This window comes from Hibiscus syriacus, unplaced genomic scaffold (genome assembly GCF_006381635.1).
Source record: "Hibiscus syriacus cultivar Baekdansim isolate YM2019G1 unplaced genomic scaffold, ASM638163v2 tig00110109_pilon, whole genome shotgun sequence".
Lineage (NCBI taxonomy): Eukaryota > Viridiplantae > Streptophyta > Magnoliopsida > Malvales > Malvaceae > Hibiscus > Hibiscus syriacus.
In genome coordinates this window covers 1,347,695-1,371,288 of record NW_024062593.1, presented here as the reverse complement: position 1 = coordinate 1,371,288, position 23,594 = coordinate 1,347,695, and the positions used below count along the sequence as shown (strand labels likewise).

Sequence of the window (23,594 nt, the reverse complement as noted above, 5' to 3'; positions counted from 1 at the left end):
TTTTACAATTATTTGATTTAAGTATAGCGTGTTTTGATCTCGCTTGACTTTATAAGATTAATATTTTTATAAAAAAAAATCGAATAGAATTAGATTAGATTTTTTTTCGAAAGATAAAATTAATTCGAGTTTAAGTTTAAGATGAGAAATATCTAATTCAACTTAACCCAAAAATAATAATATAATTGATCTTATATATTTTAAAAAATGATATAATACTCGTCTCTTCATATTTTTATGTTAGGTTCTTACTTTATCTAATAAAATTGAGATCATATATATCAGATCGGGTATAAGTTTTTATCCCAAAAATTAATTCAAATTTTGAGTTAGATGAAATTTCCTTAAACTTCAATTAAATCGAATAATAAGTAAAAATATATTATATTCAAATCGAATTTGAATAGACAAAAAATTAACCTAACCCAACTTATAATAATCTTTAATTATAATCTTCTACGAATAAATTAAAATTTTGTCTTTAATTAATATTTTAAAAAATAATATATATAAACCCGAAGAGTTGGGTGAATCCACGAGATAATGTTCTCGAACTTTTTTATTCACGAGATAATGCACATCCCAGATTAATTGCTGAAATGAGGTGAATTCTACAGTGGCATCCGGGCGAGCTTGGAGGTCGCCATGGCATCCGAGCGACCTGTGTAGTGTTTTGCAAAGGAGCAGGTGTAGGTCGCCATGCAATCAAATAGTATTGGAGCATGCTTGGGGGAGTTGTGGGATGCATGTGGGAGCTGTGCATGGGACGTGGGAACTGTGCATGGGCCATGCACGTCGAACGGTGTAGGTCGCCATGGAGTCACGGCGTGGTAGGTAGGTCGCCATGGAGTCTCGGCGACCAAGCTCCGTTGTAGCTAGATTCTAGCTGGGAGATTCCTGCATCCGTAGCTGCATGCGTTGCATCCATAGCTGGGAGATTCCTGCATCCGTAGCTGCATGTGTTGCATCCATAGTTGCGTTATTGCAGCGTTAATTTAGCTGCCAAATGCAGCAAATATTATTGTTCAATTGCAGCCTTTCAATGCTCAATAGTTATACGATGCAATGCTAATATTATTTGCTTCAACAGTCAAATTTAATGACTCTGTCCAACACTCAGTTGCTTTATATAAAGGATATGGGGTTTAGGGTAGAAGCACAAGCAGAACCAGAAGCATAAGCACATATAAACTTTGCCGAGAGAAAGAAAAGGAAGAAGAAGAAAAGAAGATAAAGGCTCAAACATAGTTCGTGAGGTAATTTTTTTATTGTTTAATTTAGTTTATTATATGAAATTATTAGTTTGTTAGTTTCGGGTTTAGGGTAAAACTAAAATCTAGTTAATTAGTTTGTTAGTATAAATTATTAGTTTGTTAGTTTAAGTTATATTATATTAGTTTATTAGTTTAAGTTATATATTATATTATATAAAAAATTAGTTAATTAGTTTCTTAGTTTAAGTTATTAAATATAAAAAAATATTAATTAATTTGTTAGTGTCTTTAAACGTATATTAGGTTGTTCGTTGAAGTTGAAGTTATATTATAAAAAAATTAATTAGTGCTTAATTAGTTTGTTATTTTAACTAAGTTATATTATAATAAAGAAATAGTTTATTAGTTTAAGGTATATTATAATATATTAGATTATATAAAATTAATTTGTGGGAGCTATTGTTGTTTAAATAAATATTTTGTTTACACATACATGACATTATTTCACAACATTTGCCCACGTACAGATTGATTCGAAGAAAGAAACAAGGCAGGAAAAGAAAGTAAAGGAAGAAGACATAAAGACGTGAGATTTTTGCTGTCCATTTTTGTTGTTGTGTATGTGTAAATTAGTTAGTTAGTAAGTTTATATTAGATTATATAAACTAATTTGTGCGAGATAATTTCCGTTTTAAAAAATATTGTGTTTAAAAATATTTAGTGTTGTTTTAAAAATATTTTGTTTAATTTACATTGTATATGTATATTAGTAAGGAGTAAAAATTAATTGAATGAAATAATCCGGACAATGCATTATCTCGCGAAATAATTATTTCGAGAACATTATCTCGACAGTTTTGCCTAACAAATTTGTTTGATATTTTTAAAAAATAAAAAATATTATCAAACTAATCATTATTATTAGTAATAATTACTAAATGATTAGTATCAAATCTAAATCATTAAATATTTATAATAAATAATTATTAGTGATTATGACTAAATCATATTATTATTAAATCATTAAATATTAAATCATTAGATTAATAGTAATTATCAAATCATTATTAGGTTTATTAGTAAGCAATCAATCAAGTTAAATAATAAATTTTATTTGATCATTAATATAATAATATATTATATTATATTTAATGATTTATGAAATTATCTTATCTAATTTTTTAATCTAAATTAATTTATTTTTTTATTTGTAGAGAAAATGAGCAACAACTTTTTCACGATTGTCCATTATAATGGACAGATTATGAAAAATGAGGTCGGAGTAGTTTTTCAGTTTGAAAAACCAATAAATATGATGTTCAAAAAAGACATCACATTTATAGAAATGAAGCATAAGATAGAAAGAAAAATTCGAGCTGCAGTTGATGGTTTGAGGTATAGGTTTATGATATGCTCTAACCCAGTCAGATATGCTGCAGTTCCACTTGAAGAAGATGATGATATTTGAACCATGGCTGGATTACATGAGTCAACCAATATAGCAGTTATTGAATTATTTGTTGATATGCGTAACATATGTGATGTTCCTGGGTCATCAAGAGGTGTGGCTCAAAATCCATCTGAAATGGTTTATATAGTCAGTTTGAGGAGCCGACATACAGGTTCCCGAACAGTTTTATGGCACTATTGGAAAGTGTAAATGAAGTCGGGGGGACATCTGCAGCAGCAGAGTATGAGACGAGAAACATACCGGAATTGGTTGTTGATATTGACGCTGAAAATCGATGGGGAGAAATTCATGATGATTCAAGCGAAGATGAAGAAACTGAAGAACCTGTTTTGGGCGGCGACAAAAATATTTTTGGTGGAGGTGCAATTGATGAAGTTCCGACACCGTATGAAGCTACTCCTCACATGTACGAGATAGACTATGATGCAATGAAGGCACCTGAATTCCCAGACATGCCACATTTACCTTCGTACCAAATGACTGAATCATTCGATAATTCTGGTGAATTTTCAGTTGGGGTGCAATTCAGAGGAAAAAATGAAGCTACGCTGGCGATTAAAGAGTACTGCATCAAATGCCATGTTGATGTCCATGTTGCAAAGTCCAACCAGAAAACCCTATACGCAAAGTGTGTAAAATATGTCCCAGAGTGCAAGTGGAAGATCAGAGTGTCGAAAAATCAAAGGCACGATGTTTGGGTCATCACGAGGTACAATGGTTCGCACACATGTTTGCGAAACTCCATCGAACAAGACCACCGACTATTGGACTCCGATGTAATATGTGAATACGTGAAGGCGATGGTTGAAAAGGATCCAAGGATATCTTGTTCAGTGTTAGCTGCATCTATTCGAAGCCAATTTGGATATTAAGTAAAATATGGCAAGGTGTGGAATGCGAAAATGAAGGCAATGAAGTTGACGTATGGAGATTGGGATACATCGTACAATGAGCTACCACATTTGCTACAAGCAATGAAGCGATTTATCCCAGGAACTATAGTGAAGTCTCAAACCATGCCCGCATATGACGAAGAAGGTCAACTTCTGCCAGGGAAGAAAATATTTCATAGACTATTTTGGGCATTCAAGGCATGTATTGAAGGATTTCCATTTTGCAAACGTATGATCCAAGTAGATGGTACGTGGTTGTATGGTCAATATAGGCATGTACTTTTGATGGCAGTTGCTCAAGATGGTGAGCGAAATATCTTCCCAATTACATTCGCCATTTTTGAGGGAGAGACAACAGAGGCTTGGGATTTCTTTCTGACCAATCTACGTCAATATGTCGTTCGTGAAGATGGAGTTTGCTTGATATCCGATAGAGGAACGAGTATTTTGGCGGCAATTGAACAACCAGGAAGTCGTTGGATACCTCCGTATGCATATCCGACATTTTGTATCCGTCATATTGGCAAGAATAGTATCGACCAGTTTCATAACGCACATATTCGTAGCGAGATAGTCAGCATGGGTAAGTTTTATTTTCAATATTTGTGTATTTTTTACGTGGTTTTTTAATTGCGGTTTAACACAATATATTATGGAACAGGATACGAACTACGTCGACCAAATTTTGACAAGAGATTGGAGAATTTGAAGGTATTTTACGATGATCAGCGTGTTTGGAAGTGGGCTTCAAAAATACCGCGGGAAAAATGGTCGCAAGCATACGATGAAGGTCGGAGATACGGACATATGACCACAAACCTTGTTGAGGCCATTAATTCGGTACTAAAAGGTAAACGCCATCTCCCAATAGCGAGTGTGGTAAAAGATACGTACTTTAGACTGGGTAAAGTTTGGTCGGACAAAGGCAAGGAAATTGAGAGTCTCATAAATAGTGGTAAAACTTGGGCTCCTACAGTGGTGGAATCAATGAAAGCAAATGAGCGATTGGCAACATCAATGGTTGTTCATAATTTCGACCGAGTTGGTCATACTTTAGTCGTGTCGTGCATACGTCGTAACGTCGGAGGAGAAGACCAAACATTTAGAGTTGATTTACGACACAAATGGTGTGATTGTGGTCGTTTTCAGGCATAGAAATATCCATGTGCTCATGCAGTCGCTGCATGTATGTATGCTGGTGTAAGCGCATACACTTATGTTGATGAATGCTTCCACCTACGTAGGATATTAAATGTCTACAGCTATGTGTTCAGACAGATCCCGAATGAATCATATTGGCCCAAAAAGGATCATGATGAACGGCTACCAAATCCAATGCTTCGCAGAAGTCCAAAGGGTCGACCTGAGTCCACTCGAATTCATACCAGTATGGATTTCCATGTTATAGAGAGAGGTCAAGCAAAGAGATGCGGATTATGTAGGGGTGAAGGCCATTCAAAAAACAATTGTCCTAATTTACCAAGATATATACCTCATCATTATTAATCATATATGTATTTCTATGTATTTATTAATCATTATAAAAATTATTTAATAATGATTTAAATATTTAATGATTTGATGATTATAGTAATGATTTGATAATAATCATTATAATAATGATTTAGTAATAATCATTATAAAAATGATTTAATAATGATTTAAATATTTAATGATTTGATGATTTAGTAATGATTTGATAATAATCATTATAGTAATGATTTGATAATAATCATTCTAATAATGATTTAGTAATAATCATTATAAAAATGATTTAATAATGATTTAAATATTTAATGATTTGATGATTTAGTAATGATTTGATAATAATCATTATAATAATGATTTTATAATAATTATTTAGTTATTATTTAGTAATTATTTATAATAATGATTTAATACTAATGATTTAATAATTATTACTAATAATTATAGAATACTAACAAATAAGTGTACAAGTGTGGATTACTGAGTTTAAATTTATACATAGTCGAATTTATTAATGATTTTTAAATATTTAATGATTTGATACTAATGATTTACTAATTATTATTAATAAGGATTTATTGTTAATATTTAATTATTTGATACTAATGATTTAAAATAGTTGATTTACTAAATATTTAATTATTTGATACTAGTAATGATTTGATACTAAAAATCATTGTTAAGGTTAAAAAACTAGTCTAATTTCAATAAATAATTTGTAATAAATAGCAAACGAGTTTACAATTATTGTCGATGCCGAGGTGTTGTTGAATGATAATGTCGGGGCGGACGTCTGATACGTTGTGGCAGTTGTGGCTCAGGAGTATTGTACCCATCCCCCTCATTCATTGGGGGTATTTGAACTGTCATGTGTTCAAAGTCATACGTCGACGAAAACGTAGGGGAATAGATGGGTGCCTCAGGCTGCACAAACTCTGGTATGTATGCCGGGACAGTAGAATCATCAACTGCATGATGCAACGATTGTGGTGCGCTATTATCCACATCGGTCATTTTCGCTTCAGGTTGTAGAGATGAACTCCCACTCCCACTCGGTAGAGAGTATTCAGCTTTACCAAATCTTTTCTTAAACCTCAAAAATTGTCGCCTCTCTACTATTGTTGTGAGGAACGGCTTTCCATTATCCAAAAAATAAGCAAGGTAAGCCGAAGTCTCAAAATTAAAGTCGTCGTCTTGAATGGCGTCAAGAGTTGGCATGAATGAAGCCATATTGTTCCAAGCATTAATGTAGGTTGCATGCTTCTCAACCCAATTAACGCTTTCTTTACGACGACCATCAAATCTGTGCAGGTCGTCATGCGTCTCAACCCAATTCACTGGACGACGACCATCTAAGTTTTGGAGGAGGTCATGATCCCATAGACTCCGCGGAATAGGTTGGTGGAAGTGGAATTGCCTCAGTACTCTATCCCCAAATTGGATCTCAACAAAAGCAAAATTGATCAATGGTGTAACAGCACACCAATATTGAAACCCATCTAAAATATCGTGCGGTATCAACGCAAATAATTCTTCATTCATGTATGGTCTCCAATTAAACTGTAAAATTACAAAAACAATAAAATTGATTTAAATCAAATAATATAGTTAATTTAAATAATAATTAAAAAATACATATTATGCATACCTCCTTTTTGGCCTTAATGTCGATCTTCAACCTAAACTCTTTAATGTTGTTGTGCACCAACCCTGTGCCTTCAATTTTATGCCTCCATTTGTATATCAATCAAAACAAAAATAGAGACATTTTGTTCAATAATTTTAATCAAAATAAATATTTTTTAATTAATATTTTATATTAAAATAGAGGATTCATATTACCTTCCGGCAAGTGGAAAGTCAACCGCAGTCCGACTAATCGGTGTCAAAAACGGAAGTCTATGCCAAGCCCATGATTGTAGCAGCAACAGACATCCACCGATTTCTACTGTATTATTATCATTCACGACTAATGACGCCTTGCACATCTCACGATACAAGAACGCCAATATTCCGAACCCGAGCTATATTGCCTACAATTCTCAAAATTTGTTAAAAAAAGAAGATACTGAGTGTGAACATAACTACCGGATTTATCAGGCATCAAAATTCCCCCAATCAATTGTAATATATATGCTCGTGTTGCATATATAATTTCGTGCTCCGTACTATTTGGTTGAAGTTGAAATTCATTCTTCAACCATGACAACCTCACCCGCCACCCTCTACACTCTGGTGGTACGGGCGCTTTCCCAAGAAACAAGTTGCAAAGTTGTTCCACCTTATTAAACTCATGTGACATTACCATCGGCATCCCATTAGTTTGGACCCCGAGTTGCATTGCCACATCCTCCAAAGTTATCGTGCATTCGCCACACAGCAAATGAAACGTGTGCGTTTCTGGTCTCCAACGTTCAATCAACGCACTGATCAAACCTGGGACCAACTTGTAATCTCGCACAAATGTTATATACCAAAATCCAGCCTCTTGCAAATTTTCTTCTATCAGTGGGTATGGCTTGGGCACTTTATGTAGTCGAAGACGAAGGACTCGCTGCTCGTCCTCCTACAATTAAATATTTCAAAAAAATTATCACAATCATAAAATAATATTCAAATATTTATTAATTATAATTCATTAAACAAATATTTTATTCACCATTATTCCCAAATGACTTGAAATATGCTCATTGTCAAGCCTCAACAGTGAAATTTGGTCAGCCATTGGAATGAATCTGTAAAAAAAATTAAACAACAATATTTAAAAAATCATTTAATATAATCTAATATAAACTAACTAACTAATTTACAACACTAAACTTTAATATAATAACTTATAATATAATAAACTAATAAACTAACAAACTAAACTTTTTAAAATATAAGTTAAACGTAAACGCTAAACCCTTAAACAGCTAATAAAATATTCTTTTATATAACTAAAACTAACTAATAAACTATTTTTTCATTATAATATACTACTAATAAACTTACTAACTAATTTTTTATATAATATAAATTCAACAAACAAATATAACTTAACTATTTAACTAACACAAACTAATTAAATAATTTTTTTATATAACTAACTATTAACAAAACAAACTAATTAATTATTTTTTAACTATATAACTATCAAACATATACTAATTAAATAATTTTTAATTTATGTATACTATAACTTAAACTAACAATCATATAACCCTAAACTAACAAACTAATTAACTGCTTTTTGTTTTACCCTAAACCCTAAACTAACAAATTAAACATTTATAATAATAAACTAATTTAAATATAAAAAATTTTACCTTATCTCCCTTTCTTCTTCTTACTTTCCTTTCTCCCTTTCTTTCTTTCTCGGCTGCAGTCTCTTCTCCCTTTCTTCGGCTGCAATCTCGGCGACCAAGCTCTGGCTGCAATCTCTTATCCCTTTCTTTCTTTCTTTTATGTTCTCACGATAATGCACACCCCATATATAATTTAGGTGTCACCGGCTGCCTCAATTATTTCACCAATAATTGTGCAATTGCAGCTATGATAGCAGCTGATTTCACGCAGCAATGGTTCAATAATTGTACCAATAATTCACGGCTCGAATGGTTCACATGCATGCATCAATAGCTGTAGGCATGCAGCGGGGAGCAGGAGGGGAGCACGTGAAGGAATCTCAGTTGTGGCTGCATGTGCATGCATGAGGTCTCGTGAGATAGGACTACATGGCGACCTACTTGGTCGCCGGGACTACATGGCGACCTACAAGGTCGCCCAGACTGCATGGCGACCTCTCCATTGGCTCGTATATGGCTTGTATGGCTCGTATTCGTATGTCACCCCGTATGTCGCCCGAATTGCATGGCGTCCTACAAGATCGCATGGATTGCATGACGACCTATGGCCATCACTGTAGAATTCACCCCATTTCAACAATTAATCTGGGATGTGCATTATCTCGTGAATAAAAAAGTTCGAGAATATTATCTCGTGAATTCACTCCGAAGAGTTTTGCTTTTTTGTTTTTTAAACAAAGGATGCATTATATTACTAACCATAACTAGCATCAGCAAGAACCGCATCAGCTATACAATCAGGAGATTCATGTTCAAAATACAATGGAGCATCCAAAGAAATACCCAAGGAAGCTAGACTATGTGCCGATGCGTTGGCAGAGCGCCGAATGGCACGAACCCCGATGTGAGGATGAGTTGGCAGAGCACTCAACGTCCTCACCTAGGAAGAAATGAGACACGTAAAGATCCTCCGAAGTTGGATCCTGATTACCATGGAATGGAATCCCTTGACTAGCGACGATCATCCCATTGTGATCGCGAGCAAGAACACCAAGCGAAGCCATAGCAGTCCGGGAGTGTTGGGCACCATCCACATTAATCTTCAATGCCCCGAGAGTTGGTTTTTGGCATTAAGCATTAGCAGCGAGAGGCCTAGAAACAATATGCAAAGAAGAGTACGATGCCTGCAAAGCCAAACTAGTTGGAACAAGCTGCCAACCTGGATTTCGTTTACATCCGGATCTTTTACATATTCATGAAGAATTTTATTACAAGCTGCCAACCTGGAACAAACAGCCGGTGAAGAATTTTATTTTTATATATTCATGAAGGACGGGTGCAGCCTCCAGCCAGCATGGAGTCTGATTGCTTCTGCCCACGCGTTACAGGAGAATTTGTTGCGACAGCCGTGCATGACTCCCTCCAGCAGTCTCTCACGCCTCGCTACGATTGTTTTAAGCCTCCACAGGCCCTGTATCAAGCGACGTTTTGACCACCAACTCCCGTGCAGGTACTAAAATGACGGCAATACAAAACCAGTGATTATCCTACCTTACTATATTTCCAAACTCACGCGCCTCCCATCTCCTCCCAGATGAACTTCCGTCCGACGTAAACCCCGGCTGCTGGCAATTAAACCACAAACCAGAGACAAAACCAAAAACCTGGCACCGGAGACCAAAGCAACAACCTCTCACGGCAGAAGTGAAAAGGGAGTCCCAAATAGAAGTGCTTATTCGAAAGGAATGGGAATAGATCAGTAGAGTATGGTGATACAATCATCCAAATCATAATGACAGCAATAAAAAACCAGAGATCAAAACATGAACCCCACACCGGAGTAGCAAGACGAGTGCACCAGTGAACAAAGAAACAACCTCTCACGGCGAAAGTGAGGGGGAGTCCCGGAGTAAAATTCTTCATAATGTTATAGTAAAATGTCCAAATTAATACTAATTAATATTAACTTGTATACTTACTGAACTATTATTATAACTCAGTTTATTCTAGACAACTCAATCACATACACATTCGTCAGACCCAGTAGAATGTAGATGATTTACAGAACTGGCGATGAAACCGATAATTGCTAGCAGTAATTAATCTGTAATTTCTTCACCACAGGAAACGAAAACTACTTCATCCCATTCCCAGAAATCCCCTGTTGAAGCCTCTCACAGTCGACGAGGTACGCAATCGCGTTGGCCATGTTCTTCAAAGTAGCATCATGCAGCTCCGGGTCCGACGTCGCCGACGCATCCGTCGAGAAAAACACCCTGTACCCTTTCACGAACGCCGCACGCGCCGTCGTCTCGCAGCACAAGTTCGTCATGACCCCCGTGATTATGACCTCCTCCACCCCTTTCTCCGCCAACAACCCCTGCAATCTCGTGTCCTCGAACGCGCTGTACGTGTGTTTCTCGACCACCTCGTCGGGTTTAGACAGCCGTTCGATCTCCGGGATCAGCTCGGCATCCAAGGTTCCGTCGAATATGAGGTCGTTGTTCCACCGCTCCCCCAGCATGCCGTAGTCGGCGGGGGACTTGTGGTTGTGGCGAGTGAAGAAAACGGGGATCGAAGCTTGTCGGCAGAGGTTGATGGTGGTGATGACGTTGGGGAGAATAGGTTTTGCCACGGAGTAAAAATAATTTTGCAGGTCGATCACTAATAAAGCGGCGGCTTCAGGGTTTGGGTCTCGCTTTCTGATTTCATATTTCTTGTATGAGGAGCATTTCGATGCGGACGACGCCATTGATTTTAGATTCCTGAGAAATATTTATGGTTGATGTTAAGGCTCCTGTTAATTAAAGGTGTATATAATAAGAGAAAAACGGCAGCCTCTCGATTGTTCATGTAAACTCAGTATTTACTTACCAAATTATTTTCATAGTTCCACTTTCATCACTTATTTATTATCTTTTTAAATTATACATCCTTAAAGTTATATTTTTATTTTGTATTAAAATTTTGATTATTTATTATTAAAAAATTGATAATGATATTTTTAAAATTAATCATTAATATCTGATTTATTGATCGTTTAATCAGATCGTATATTGTAAAAGTAAAAACAAAATTACATCATCAATTCTATTTATTTTTAACGATAAATAATTAAAATAAAACAAACTTCATAATTTGACGCTTAATTATTCAATGATCAAAATATAATCATATATCCTCTTTTCATCATCTCTCTTTCTTCTTTCTCGTTCATTACTTTTTCGAGTGTTGTCTATAGGCTTGTAAATGAATCGAACATTCAACGAACCGTTAGTGAACATAGGGTTCGTTCGTTCATTTATATTTGTAAATGTTCGTTCATTTATGTTTGTTTATATTCGTTCCTTTATATGTGTTCCTTTATGTTTAGTCCAATCTCTTTAGACCCATTTAAATATTAAAGTTCACTAAATTTTAATCTGATACCCATAAATATTTTAAAACTCAATTAATTTTAATTACAAATAAAAAACTAAAAACAATTAAATAAAATATAATAATAAAATTGTTAGGAAAAAAAATATTTTCATTTATGTTCGATTATGTTTATTTATTGTGTTCGTTTACGTTCGTTCGTTTGTGTTCGTTTATGTTTGTTTACATTCGTTCGTTTATGTTCGTTCATTTGTGTTCGTTTATCATTTAAATGAACGAACAAGAACGAACACAAACAAACTACATTCCTTAACGAACGAACACGAACAATAAATTTTTTGTTCGTTTATATTCGCGTTCGTTCATTTATTCGTTTAAAATTAAGCGAACGAACATGAACATACCCCTTCGTATTCATTCGTTTGCCTACGTAGTTGTCTAACACGTGTCATCCTTTTCCCTCAGGCTAGCCTTTCCCTTTTCGTTGTACACGGATATGTCGAGACCAACCATGCTAATGATGGTTTGGTGATGAAAAACAAATCCAATTTTTGTTTCTTTTTTCTTTGTCACCTCTACGCAACAATCTCCATCCTAATTCTCTAGTAAAAAATCTCTAGTAAAAATTAATAATAATATTTTTTTTTGGATAATCATCAAATATATTTCATCTAAAGAAAGCAGCAAAATACTGCTACAAATAACAAGTAACCTCATAAATCAGTCCCCAATCAGCACAAAGTTGACTATTTACAATATCCGACCTATTAATACTGAATCTATACAATTTGATACTAACTGCCTCTTTGACTGTATTTACAATAACATCAACCGGACGCGACAATCCTCTAAAGAGTCTACGATTGAGCTCCTCCCAGATGTAATAAACGTACTCTGTCCATGCTAGTTTCAGAATATGAACTAGCATGGACTTGCCTTTCAAGTTTCTATTCAACCAACACAGCCAATCGATCCAGCTCATGTACTGCTGTTGCAATCCACACAAATGCAAGATGGAAGCCCAAACCTCCCTCGAGTAAGGACAATCCGAGAAGAGATGGCTTCTCGATTCCAAATCATCATCACATAAACCACAACGAGCATCAGACACTACAACAAACCGAGCTAATCTCTCATTTGTTGGCAACCTGTCAAGAATGACCACCCAAGAAATCAGAGAAAACTTAGGGATATGGGAAGGGAACCATATGAGTCGATGCCACTCAACCTTATCCTTTCTCTCTCTAATTTTATCCCATATCCATCCTCCTCTAGCCTGTGACCAGTTAACAGAAGCAATAAACATATTTCCAACCTGCACACACAACTTAATCAATTTCCTGAGAGTCCATCTAAAATGAGGCTTACTTTCAACATTCCAAAAGTCTTAATGCTTAAAGCAGTAAGCCTTGACCCAGGCGATCCACAAGGAGCCTTCATCAGCCAAGAGATTTTTAATAAGCATCAAGCAGCAAGCTTGGTTCCAACCAACCAAACTTCTAAGCCCCAAGTCACCCTCTGATTTAGGAGAACAGATCTGACTCCAACTAACTCTAGTACCATTAGCAGGAGAGTCGTTGCCTTCCAAAAGAATCTCATACACACTCTTTCAATGTCCTGGATGACATCCTTAGGCAAAATAAGCTGCCTACTCCAATAGCTAAAAATACTAAACAAGACCACTTTAATTAATTGCAGCCAGCCCCCATAACTCAACTTCCTACTAGACCCCTGTCTCAACTTGGCTTTTATCTTATCCAACATAGCTCTACAGTCTGTCCTAGATAATTTCCTAGTCACTAAAGGTACCCCTAGATACCTTACAGGGAGTTGACCAACTCTAAAACTCATTGCTATTCTAATATGCTCCAGTTCTCCCCAAAGACTCCACAAGTAAAAATCTCAATTTTCATAACATTCAACTTAAGACCAGACAGGTCATAAAACTTATCCATAATGTTAAGAACCCTTCACTAAATTCAAAGAACCATGACAAAACAGTAACAAGCATGGTTTTTAGAACTAGACCGCTTAGCGAACCGGTCATGATATTGGTTCATTGGTTCAACCGGTTGAACCGATCCGACCGGTCGGAAGAACCGGACGACGTCATACTTATTTAAAAAATTAAATAAAAATATCAAAAATATTTAATAAAAAATAATTTTTTATATTACAAGTCATATTCAAAGCAAGTCATAACATATATAAGTTAAAAACTATAAAATCAAGTGAAACAAAATGATTCAAATTAACTACAACATAATATTTCAGGTAAAACATATTAAATAATAAATATAATTATATAACTATAATTAAAAAATAAATTTGAGGTTAAAAAAATCATAACAAAATGATATTGTTTGGTTTAATTTAAAAAAAACAATCTCACATGGCTAAGAAACATAAAAGAGCATCCCAAAAGTCTAAAGAGTAAAAATATGAGAACAAAACAATTTCACATTACTAAGAAACATAGAAGCGCATCACAACTAACTTCTATAAATAATAGAGGTAATTTGACATTCAAAATCATGGAGCCTTTTGGTGAGCATTGAGTGAACTATTTTTTCACTTCAATCAATCTCGAATTTTAGGCTTCAATCGAGCTTCTAATTTTTTTTGAGTTCAAGCCTTTTTGAGTTCAAGTTTCAATATTATATTTCGAGTATGAGTTGAACTTGATAATTTTTAACTCATGAGTTTGAGTTGAGTTGAGTTTACTTTTAAAGTTTTCAAATTCGAGTCAAGCTCAACAATACTTGAGTTCGACTTAACTCGTTTAACAAACGACGTTGTTTGGTTTAATTTTTTTTAAACAAAAAAAACAAAAATCCCGATTTTCTCGATTTTTTTTATTTTCAGCCGATCTGGTTCGAACGGTTCAACGATTCTGATCAGTTTACTAATAACGGTTCAACCAGTTTAAATTAAATCAGACTAAATAACAATTCCCGATTAAACCGATTAAATCGACCGATCCGATTTTCAAAACAGATGTAACAAGTCATCAGCAAAGCACAAGTAAATTAATAATAATATTAACTTGTATACTTACTGAACTATTATTATAACTCAGTTTATTATAGACCACACAATCACATACACATACGACAGACCCAGTAGAATGTAGACGATTTACAAAACTGGCGATGAAACCGATAATTGCTACTAGTAATTAATCTGTAATTTCTTCGCCACAGGAAACGAAAACTACTTCATCCCATTCCCAGAAATCCCCTGTTGAAGCCTCTCACAGTCGACGAGGTACGCAATCGCGTTGGCCATATTCTTCAAAGTAGCATCATGCAGCTCCGGGTCCGACGTCGCCGTCGCATCCGTCGAGAAAAACACCCTGTACCCTTTCACGAACGCCGCACGCGCCGTCGTCTCGCAGCACATGTTCGTCATGACCCCCGTGATTATGACCTCCTCCACCCCTTTCTCCGACAACAACCCCTGCAATCTCGTGTCCTCGAACGCGCTGTACGTGTGTTTCTCGACCACCTCGTCGGGTTTAGACAGCCGTTCGATCTCCGGGATCAGCTCGGCATCCAAGGTTCCGTCGAGTATGAGGTCGTTGTTCCACCACTCCCCCAGCATGCCGTAGTCGGCGGGGGACTTGTGGTTGTGGCGAGTGAAGAAAACGGGGATCGAAGCTTGTCGGCAGAGGTTGATGGTGGTGATGACGTTGGGAAGAATAGGTTTTGCCACGGAGTAAAAATAATTTTGCAGGTCGATCACTAATAAAGCGGCGGCTTCAGGGTTTGGGTCTCGCTTTCTGATTTCATATTTCTTGTATGAGGAGCATTTCGATGGGGACGACGCCATTGATTTTAGATTCCTGAGAAATATTTTTGGTAGATGTTAAGGCTCCTGTTAATAAAAAGGGTATATATAAGAGAAAAACGGCAGCCTCTCGATTGTTCGTGTAAACTCAGGTGTCGTTTGGTTCGTTGGAATGTTTATGAAGAAATTAGAATTTGTGAAAAAATTAGAATCTAATTTCATATTCTGTTTGGTTGACAGGAAATAGAATTAGAATCTCATATGAATTTGATTTCAATAATGTAAAATGACAGAATTGTCCTTCTTATATTTTGGTTTTATTTTAATTTGTTTTACGACTTACATAGTAATATATTATAAAAATAAAAAAAATATTAAATTTTTATTTTATTGATTATTATGCATTTCAATAAATTATAAAAATCATGTTAATAAACATCTTAAGTTAAAATCATTGCAATCAGAATATGTTAATAAGTTACCAAAAGATAGAGTAATATTTCGATACATTCCAATTGAAGTATGTTAATTAGTTACAAAAAAATATATCAAAAACTATTTTTATTCAATATACAAATTAGAAACCCGACCCGACCCGACACAAAATAATAAAAAAATTATTTTTATTCAATAAAATCATTGACTTAATTGAAAAAATTATATATAGAGGGGTATTATTGTAATTATTCCTAAATATATAAGGTAAAATTATATATATATTTTTGGGTCGGTCCGGTTTTTTTCACCCTAAACCCGAACTCGACCCGACCTGAATATCACACTTTAAAAAACCCGACCCGACCCGACCCGAATATCACACTTAAAAATACCTGACCCGACTCGACCCGAATATCACACTTAAAAAATCCAACCCGAATATATAAATTAGAAATCCGACCCGAAATAATAAAAAATGTTTTTATTCAATAAAAACATTGACTTAATTGGAAAAAATATATAGAGAGGGGTATTATTGTAATTATTCTTAAATATATAAGGTAAAATTATATACATTTTTGGGTCGGGTATTTTTCACCCTAAACCCAAACTTAACCCGAATATCACACTTAAAAAAACCAACCCGACCCGAATATATGAATTAGAAACCCGACCCGAAATAAAAAAATATTTTATTCAATATATGAATAAGTTACCAAAAGATTGATGAGGGTAGTATAGTCAAATTTCAATTCCCTCTAACAAGGGAATTGAATTCCATCTATTCTTGGATGAAATTCACTTTTCCCTCGTTTGATAGAAAGTTAAAGTCATTAGGAATTCCATTTCCTTGAAAAACTTGAACCAAACATGAGAAAGTGGTAGAATTAGATTATAATTCCCCCCAATTCCAAGGAATTACATCCAACCAAACGCCACCTCAGTATTTACTTACCCAATCATTTTCACAGTTCCACTTTCATCACTTAATTATTATCTTTTTAAATTATAAATTCTTAAAGTTATATTTTTATTTTGTATTAAAATTTTAATTATTTATTGTTAAACAATTAATAATATTTTTTTTAAATTAATCAAATATCAGATCTATTAATCTAAATTAAATAATACAAAAGTAGAAACGAAATTACATCAACAATACAATTTATATTTTAACGATAAATAATTAAAATAAAACAAACTTCATAATTTCACGATTAATTATTAAATGATCAAAATATAATCATATGATTTCATTTTGTTTTATCCTCTTTTTCATCATCTCTCTCTCTTCTTTCTCGTTCATGACTTTTCTCGAACGTTGTTTAACTTCTATCATCCTTTTCCCTTACGTTACGGTAAAATCTCACGTTCGACAGTCTTAATACACGGTTAAGGAAATGTGTTATCGATTTTGTTATTATTTTTTTAACAATACCGGTAAAAAATTATCGAAAATATTATTATTTCTACCATTTTTTTATTATTAGGCGCTTTACCGGTTTTGTTAACATATCTGGTAAAGCGCTACCTAAAACATTATTTTTCTACCGATTTTGTTATTATTGGACACTTTACCGAAAGTATTAAAAACATTAATGTTTTAGGTATAAATAATAATGTTTTAGGTACTTTTTTTACCAGTTTTATTAAAAAATAATAACAAAACCAATAAGACATTTATTTAGCTATATATTAACGCTGCCGCACGGTAAACTTCCCACATTCAAGCCTTTCCCTTTTCATTGTACAAGGATATGTCGAGACTAACTATGCTAACTATGGTTTGGTGATGAAAAACAAATCCAATTTTTGTTTCTTTTTTTCTTTTTCATCTCTACAATTATTCATCCTATACAACAATCATTCAACATTTGTAAATTATCTAATTTACTCAACAATCTCCATCCTAATTCTCTAGTAAAAAATCTCGAAATCAAAACTTAAATCTTGATACTGTGATAGATCGATTGCAGTAACAGGCCTAGCTTTAATCTACTAATGATCAAAATAGTTGCTATTCTTTTATTGTATATGTTGATTATGAGTTTCAGAGTTTTAAGAAGAAGATATTCACGAGAAAAATGAGAAACTAAAAGGTGGCGAAGAGAGTGAAAAAACGAAATCAGGTCGAAGAAATAAAGGATGAGACAAGTCGAAAGGAGAGAAATGAGAGGATGAGATCATCACCAATTTCGGGAAAGAAGGAAATGAAAAAAAAAATGATAGAGAGAAAAAATAAAATAATTTTTATTCGAGCATATTAATAAAAATTATTTTTTTCGGCGTCGGATCTTAGTTTAATTTGATATTAAATATTTGTTCCATATCAAATACCGGGTTCATTATTAGTTAAGTTAATGATAATTAATTAAATGAAATGTGGAGTTTGACTTTCGTGAAGAAGTATTAAAATCAAGGCTAATAATTAAATTACAAAGAATGCAAAATATGAGGGGTAAAATGATACTTTTAAAAAAATGGAATAATTGAGGACCATGATCATTATGAAGTTATTATTTATGATAATTACTAGTTTTTTGATTGAGGTGGATAAAAAGGGATTAAATTGGAAGAAGAAAAAAATTAAAGACCAGATTATAAAGTTTCAAAAGTTATAATTATGAAAAAAACATAGTATGATTCAATTGTAACCGACGACTAATGATATTATTAGAGAGAAAATTAATCTAAAAAATTATGACTATAACTCTTTCATTTGATAAATTTAGAACTGAAGTAAATTGAATATTTGATGAGGAAAAATTAGTATAAGAGTTTGGAAATAATATTTTTGAAGTTAGCTAAGGTAAGTGAATTTTTCTTATGATTGTTTAATTTTAATTATATTTACTGGAGCACGTTAAGTGATTTTAATGGTAAAATAAAATATTGTTATTTCTAGAGGCCTTGATGAACGCATGAAATTGTGTTAGAGAGTGCGGATTTAAGAAATTATATTAGAAATTTAGAGGGTGAGAAATTATAAAATATCAGGAGGTGCAAAATTATATAATCAATAGAAAATACATAAAATATAAGAGAGTTTAAAATTTATAAGGGGAGTGACCGCACTCCCAACATCCCATCGATCTATCAATGGGTTCAAGAAACTACGTCTATAAGGTGTGTGTTATCAATTGATTAAGAAAATTTTGAATAAATACTATATTGTAATTACTCCGAACTATTAGAAAAAATATGTTTAGTATTTATATGGGTTTGGAGGATCTTCCTCATAATACATTTTTGTAAAATTTGATATGTATTATTCAATTAATAAATTCGATGGTAGTAGTTAATTTAAAAAAGCAATTTTATGTTCAAAATAGAGAGCTGGATTAAAATTGATGAAGATAAAAATATAGGGGCTCGATTTATAATTTGTAAGAAAAACGAAAAGTAGGGAAGCTGACCAATATTTGGGGTGGGGGGGGGCATTGGGTTTTTATACGCAATATTTTGGTTTGAGACAGCGGTTTTGGTTTCTGCAGCGAAGGAAATCAAAGGAGATCTGATACTGAATCGGCAGCAATAGCAATGGCCAGACAAGCTTCACGACTCATCCAATCTTTGTATTCCAGGATTTCTCATCACAAACCCCAAATATCCCCACTCAGCCCCTCTTCCTCTTCCTCTCATTTTTTGATTCAGTCACGTTCTTTCTCGGCGGCTCCGGCGCCCCAACCGGCGGTGTTCGTAGACAAGAACACTCGCGTCATTTGCCAAGGGATCACCGGAAAGAATGGCACTTTCCACACCGAGCAAGCTATCGAATATGGCACTAAGATGGTACATTGAATTCCCAGCAAAATTTCACCTTTTCTGTTTTCCATTGATTTATTCACTGCAAAAGTTGATGGGGTATTGAGAAAATCCTGGAAAGACATTCATAAGATTTGTTTATATATATATATATATATATATATGTCAGAGAATAGGGTTTCTTTTAGTTTTGTTATATATTAAGTGGATTTCTGTATGTCTTTATGAGTTATGGGAATGATTTAAGGTTGCTGGTTAGTCATATATATTTTATAGTTATTAGTTTTGTTTCAATTTTCTTTCGATAGGTTGGTGGAGTAACCCCCAAGAAGGGAGGAACAGAGCACTTAGGGCTTCCTGTTTTCAACTCGGTTGCCGAAGCCAAGGCCGAAACCAAGGCTAATGCTTCTGTCATTTATGTTCCTCCGCCTTTTGCTGCAGCTGCTATCATGGAGGCTATGGAAGCTGAATTGGATCTTGTTGTTTGTATCACGGAGGGAATTCCTCAGCATGACATGGTAAATGATACAAAGGCTCCTTAATAACATTTTTGCTTGATTAATTGTGTGTTTAAATTTGCAATTATGCTTTCTTATCTCTGGAAATGGATATATGTTATGGTTTTCATTTTAGAAGTGCTTATTTGCATTATATGCACTTTAAGGAGTATTGACTGCCATATGCACATGTAGATAGTGATCCAAATTACAGTTTATATCTTCCTTCCGAGTTGTGATTGGCAATCAATTTTATTTCTTTTTGAGATCAAAGCTTATATCTTTGTACGGCAGGTTCGTGTGAAGGCTGCTCTTAATCAGCAATCAAAAACCAGGCTGATTGGTCCAAACTGTCCTGGCATCATTAAACCTGGAGAATGCAAGATTGGAATTATGCCTGGCTATATTCACAAACCTGGTCGCATAGGAATTGTTTCTCGATCAGGCACTTTAACATATGAAGCAGTAAGATCTTTTATTGGATATTTATTTGATATTTTCTTCTTCTTTACTTTATGTCTTTCATATTTTTGTGTAAAGATCACCTTTCTGGCATCCATATGCCTAATGATGCATCCTTGATGCTTGTTCTTTAAACCTCATAATTACTATCCAGATCAATGCATTTTTGCTACTGTCGACCTTTATTTAACACAATCTCTAGGCTTTATTCAGTCGCATTTGATCTTCTGATTGTGGTTGTACTATTTGTGTCTCTGTTTTTCTTGTATCCCGTTCCATTCGCATGGTCCTTTTACAGAAAAACTGGGGTGGCTCCATTCTTATTAAGGTGTATGCCTTGTGGTATCATCAGACAACAAAAGTGATTCAAACCTCTTCGGTGATCAAGTGCATGCCTGATGCTCCTAGATACTCTGTTTTGCAAGGCAATAAGCACCAAAAAGGCTCGGCTTAATTGAAGTTCTCTTTAATTTTTTTTGAATTTAATATTTTTCATTAACTATACCTTTACTTGTAAGAAAAAGGATAACATATGACTCTACTTTACAGTATTGAGCATTCAACAACAGACTTGGGACCGAGGGAAATCATGCATGTTGGCCAACAAAATGAAAAGAAAATTTTGCATTTTTTTCCTATAAAATAATTTTCAGTTTGAATGGATATTAGTTGAAAAATATGAATATAATTGAACCCGTGAATTTTTATTGGATGCTCAAGTTAATGTGTTATAGTATTCGGTAGGTTATGTACAGCCTCATAGCTATGGGATTGAAGCACCATAGTCCTGAAGAAGCCAACACTGTTTTCCAGTTACCGGTATCATAGTGTACTCTCTTTTAGTAAGTTGTCAATAAGCATATTTTTCATTTTATCTTTTAGGTTTTCCAAACAACTACAGTAGGTCTGGGGCAGTCAACCTGTGTAGGAATTGGTGGGGATCCTTTTAATGGAACCAACTTTGTTGATTGTGTGACCAAATTTCTTGCTGATCCTCAGACAGAAGGTAAATTTTCGTGATTTATATCGGAAGAGAGTTTCTACTACTTTTCTTAGTATTATTTGACCATCATTAATTCTACTGCTGCTCTTAGATTCAAAGGTCTTTTTCGCTATGTGGCTGTATCTTGTCTATGATGAATGGGAATACATACCATCTAATTATTGCAATTGTGTTTAGGCATCATTTTGATCGGTGAGATTGGAGGCACTGCAGAAGAAGATGCTGCTGCTCTAATTAAGGTAACACCAACACTTTAGCATGAAGGAATTGAGGACTTCTTGTTCTAGAAAGTGTTACTTTTACTGCGAATGTGAGGGGGGGGGGATGGTATATTTCCATGCTCTGATTCCGACTTGGTTAATAGTAAGATCAAATTTACTTTGTAAGGGTTTGTTTATAATCTATAGTTCTTTGCACTTGTGCAACTAACAAAAACGGCTTACAATTTATGTAGATATAATGGGAATGCTTCCTAATGCTATTTGATTGTCTCTACACTTAAAAACCAAAGATTGCTGAAAAACCTCCCTTTGGTTTGTTTGAATAAACGAAACAGGAAAGTGGGACTGAAAAGCCTATTGTTGCCTTCATTGCTGGACTTACTGCTCCTCCTGGACGGCGTATGGGTCATGCTGGAGGTAATACATTGCTTTTGTCTTTTGTTTATTAGGTTTATGATTGTCGACTGTCGTTACAAGTTTTTATCACTTATATGCACTAGCTAAATGCAAGACCCTCGTTCTTCTGTGAAACAAGCAAATTGTTCAACCTTTTAAATAATCAAGACATCATGATTTGACATTTGAGCTGAAAGGTAATTGTTCTTAGTGAACGTATTGAAATGGGAAAAGGATACATAACAGAAGGTTAACTATTGCCATAAGGTCACAATGATTTAGTTCGAGTTTATTGAGGCCAGGGTAAGGATGGCAAACGGGCAGGTCGGGTGCGGATACCTCCTCCCCCCATCCCCATATCCACCTAATATTTTTCAATCCACCACCAGCCCACCACTCATGATGAGTACAAATTTTCAAATCTACACCCGCCCACGCGGGTACATTCTCAAACACATAATGTTTTTGTTCTTTGGCACAACATTCTAAAATTTCAGGCAATACTTGTGACAACTGATATTACAGTATTACAATCATCATTCTCTATTTCCTCAAATTGAGAAACGCTCCAATTTAAATTCACTACTACCTACATATATTATAGAAAGTAGGCGGGCGGATGCGGGGTGGGTAATGTCTCAAACCCATTATCCGTCCATTACCCGTGACGGGTATCACTTTGTAAATCCACATCCGCCCACTACCCGCTAAAATTATATCCATCCCCGCCCCAATTGGTGCGGATGCGGGTGCGGTGCGGAATCTACAAAATTGTACCCGTTTGCCATCCCTAGGCCAGGGCATCTGATATTCTGGTGCTTTTTACCATATTCGATGTTTCATCGTGTTATATGCATAATTATTTATTATTCCATGTTTTGCCTACAAACAGCTATAGTATCAGGGGGCAAGGGCACGGCGCAAGACAAAATAAAGACTCTAAGGGAAGCGGGAGTGACAGTCGTTGAATCACCCGCAAAGATCGGTGTTGCGATGTTTGATGTCTTCAAGCAAAGAGGTCTCCTCAACTAGTCTGTTTTTTATTGCTTAGATGAAAATCAAAACAACATTACCTGGATTAGTTTCAGGTGAAACTTGTTTGATGTGCTTGCATTGTTTTTTTTTTTGTCAAAAAAATATTTTTTTTACTGAAAGTGAGGGAAAATCAACCAATGCAAAGCAAAACAGTTTGATGGTTGAGTCGATGCAAATAAACCTTGGAAGATTTAAGACTTGCTGAAGAGAAAGAATTCATTTTTTTTCCAGCTATTGATTTCCTTCTTTCTTTGTAA

At 34.6% G+C, this 23,594-nt stretch overlaps 3 protein-coding genes across 4 annotated transcripts; 1 reads left to right on the top strand and 2 right to left on the bottom strand.

Moving 5' to 3' along the window:
• Positions 1-10,452: 10,452 nt before the first annotated feature.
• LOC120215007 (nicotinamidase 2-like) lies at positions 10,453-11,143 on the bottom strand. Its single transcript, XM_039212815.1, has one exon. The coding sequence runs from the start codon at positions 11,103-11,105 to the stop codon at positions 10,488-10,490; it is 618 nt and encodes a 205-aa protein (XP_039068746.1). The 5' UTR covers positions 11,106-11,143; the 3' UTR covers positions 10,453-10,487.
• Positions 11,144-14,811: 3,668 nt separating this feature from the next.
• LOC120214826 (nicotinamidase 2-like) lies at positions 14,812-15,585 on the bottom strand. Its single transcript, XM_039212627.1, has one exon. The coding sequence runs from the start codon at positions 15,560-15,562 to the stop codon at positions 14,945-14,947; it is 618 nt and encodes a 205-aa protein (XP_039068558.1). The 5' UTR covers positions 15,563-15,585; the 3' UTR covers positions 14,812-14,944.
• A 3,820-nt stretch (positions 15,586-19,405) lies between these two features.
• On the top strand, positions 19,406-23,461 carry LOC120215006 (succinate--CoA ligase [ADP-forming] subunit alpha, mitochondrial-like). 2 transcript variants are annotated; one of them, XM_039212814.1, is made up of 8 exons: positions 19,406-19,533; positions 19,588-19,750; positions 20,032-20,241; positions 20,515-20,685; positions 21,565-21,688; positions 21,863-21,924; positions 22,242-22,323; positions 23,195-23,461. In XM_039212814.1, exons 1-8 carry the CDS (start codon positions 19,499-19,501, stop codon positions 23,332-23,334), a joined length of 987 nt encoding a protein of 328 aa, XP_039068745.1. In that variant the 5' UTR covers positions 19,406-19,498; the 3' UTR covers positions 23,335-23,461. The 2 variants fall into 2 exon arrangements, with proteins under 2 accessions (XP_039068745.1, XP_039068744.1); XM_039212813.1 differs by having other exon boundaries at positions 19,437-19,750.
• The last annotated feature ends 133 nt before the right edge of the window (positions 23,462-23,594 follow it).

Excerpts from the sequence above, each read along its gene's own strand:
- LOC120215007 (XM_039212815.1), bottom strand. The coding sequence starts at position 11,105 with ATGGCGTCGTCCGCATCGAAATGCTCCTCATACAAGAAATATGAAATC.
- LOC120215006 (XM_039212813.1), top strand. The coding sequence starts at position 19,499 with ATGGCCAGACAAGCTTCACGACTCATCCAATCTTTGTATTCCAGGATT. Across the intron at positions 20,242-20,514 it reads GAATTCCTCAGCATGACATG|GTTCGTGTGAAGGCTGCTCT; the intron begins GTAAATGATACA and ends TTTGTACGGCAG. Across the intron at positions 22,324-23,194 it reads GCGTATGGGTCATGCTGGAG|CTATAGTATCAGGGGGCAAG; the intron begins GTAATACATTGC and ends GCCTACAAACAG.
- LOC120214826 (XM_039212627.1), bottom strand. The coding sequence starts at position 15,562 with ATGGCGTCGTCCCCATCGAAATGCTCCTCATACAAGAAATATGAAATC.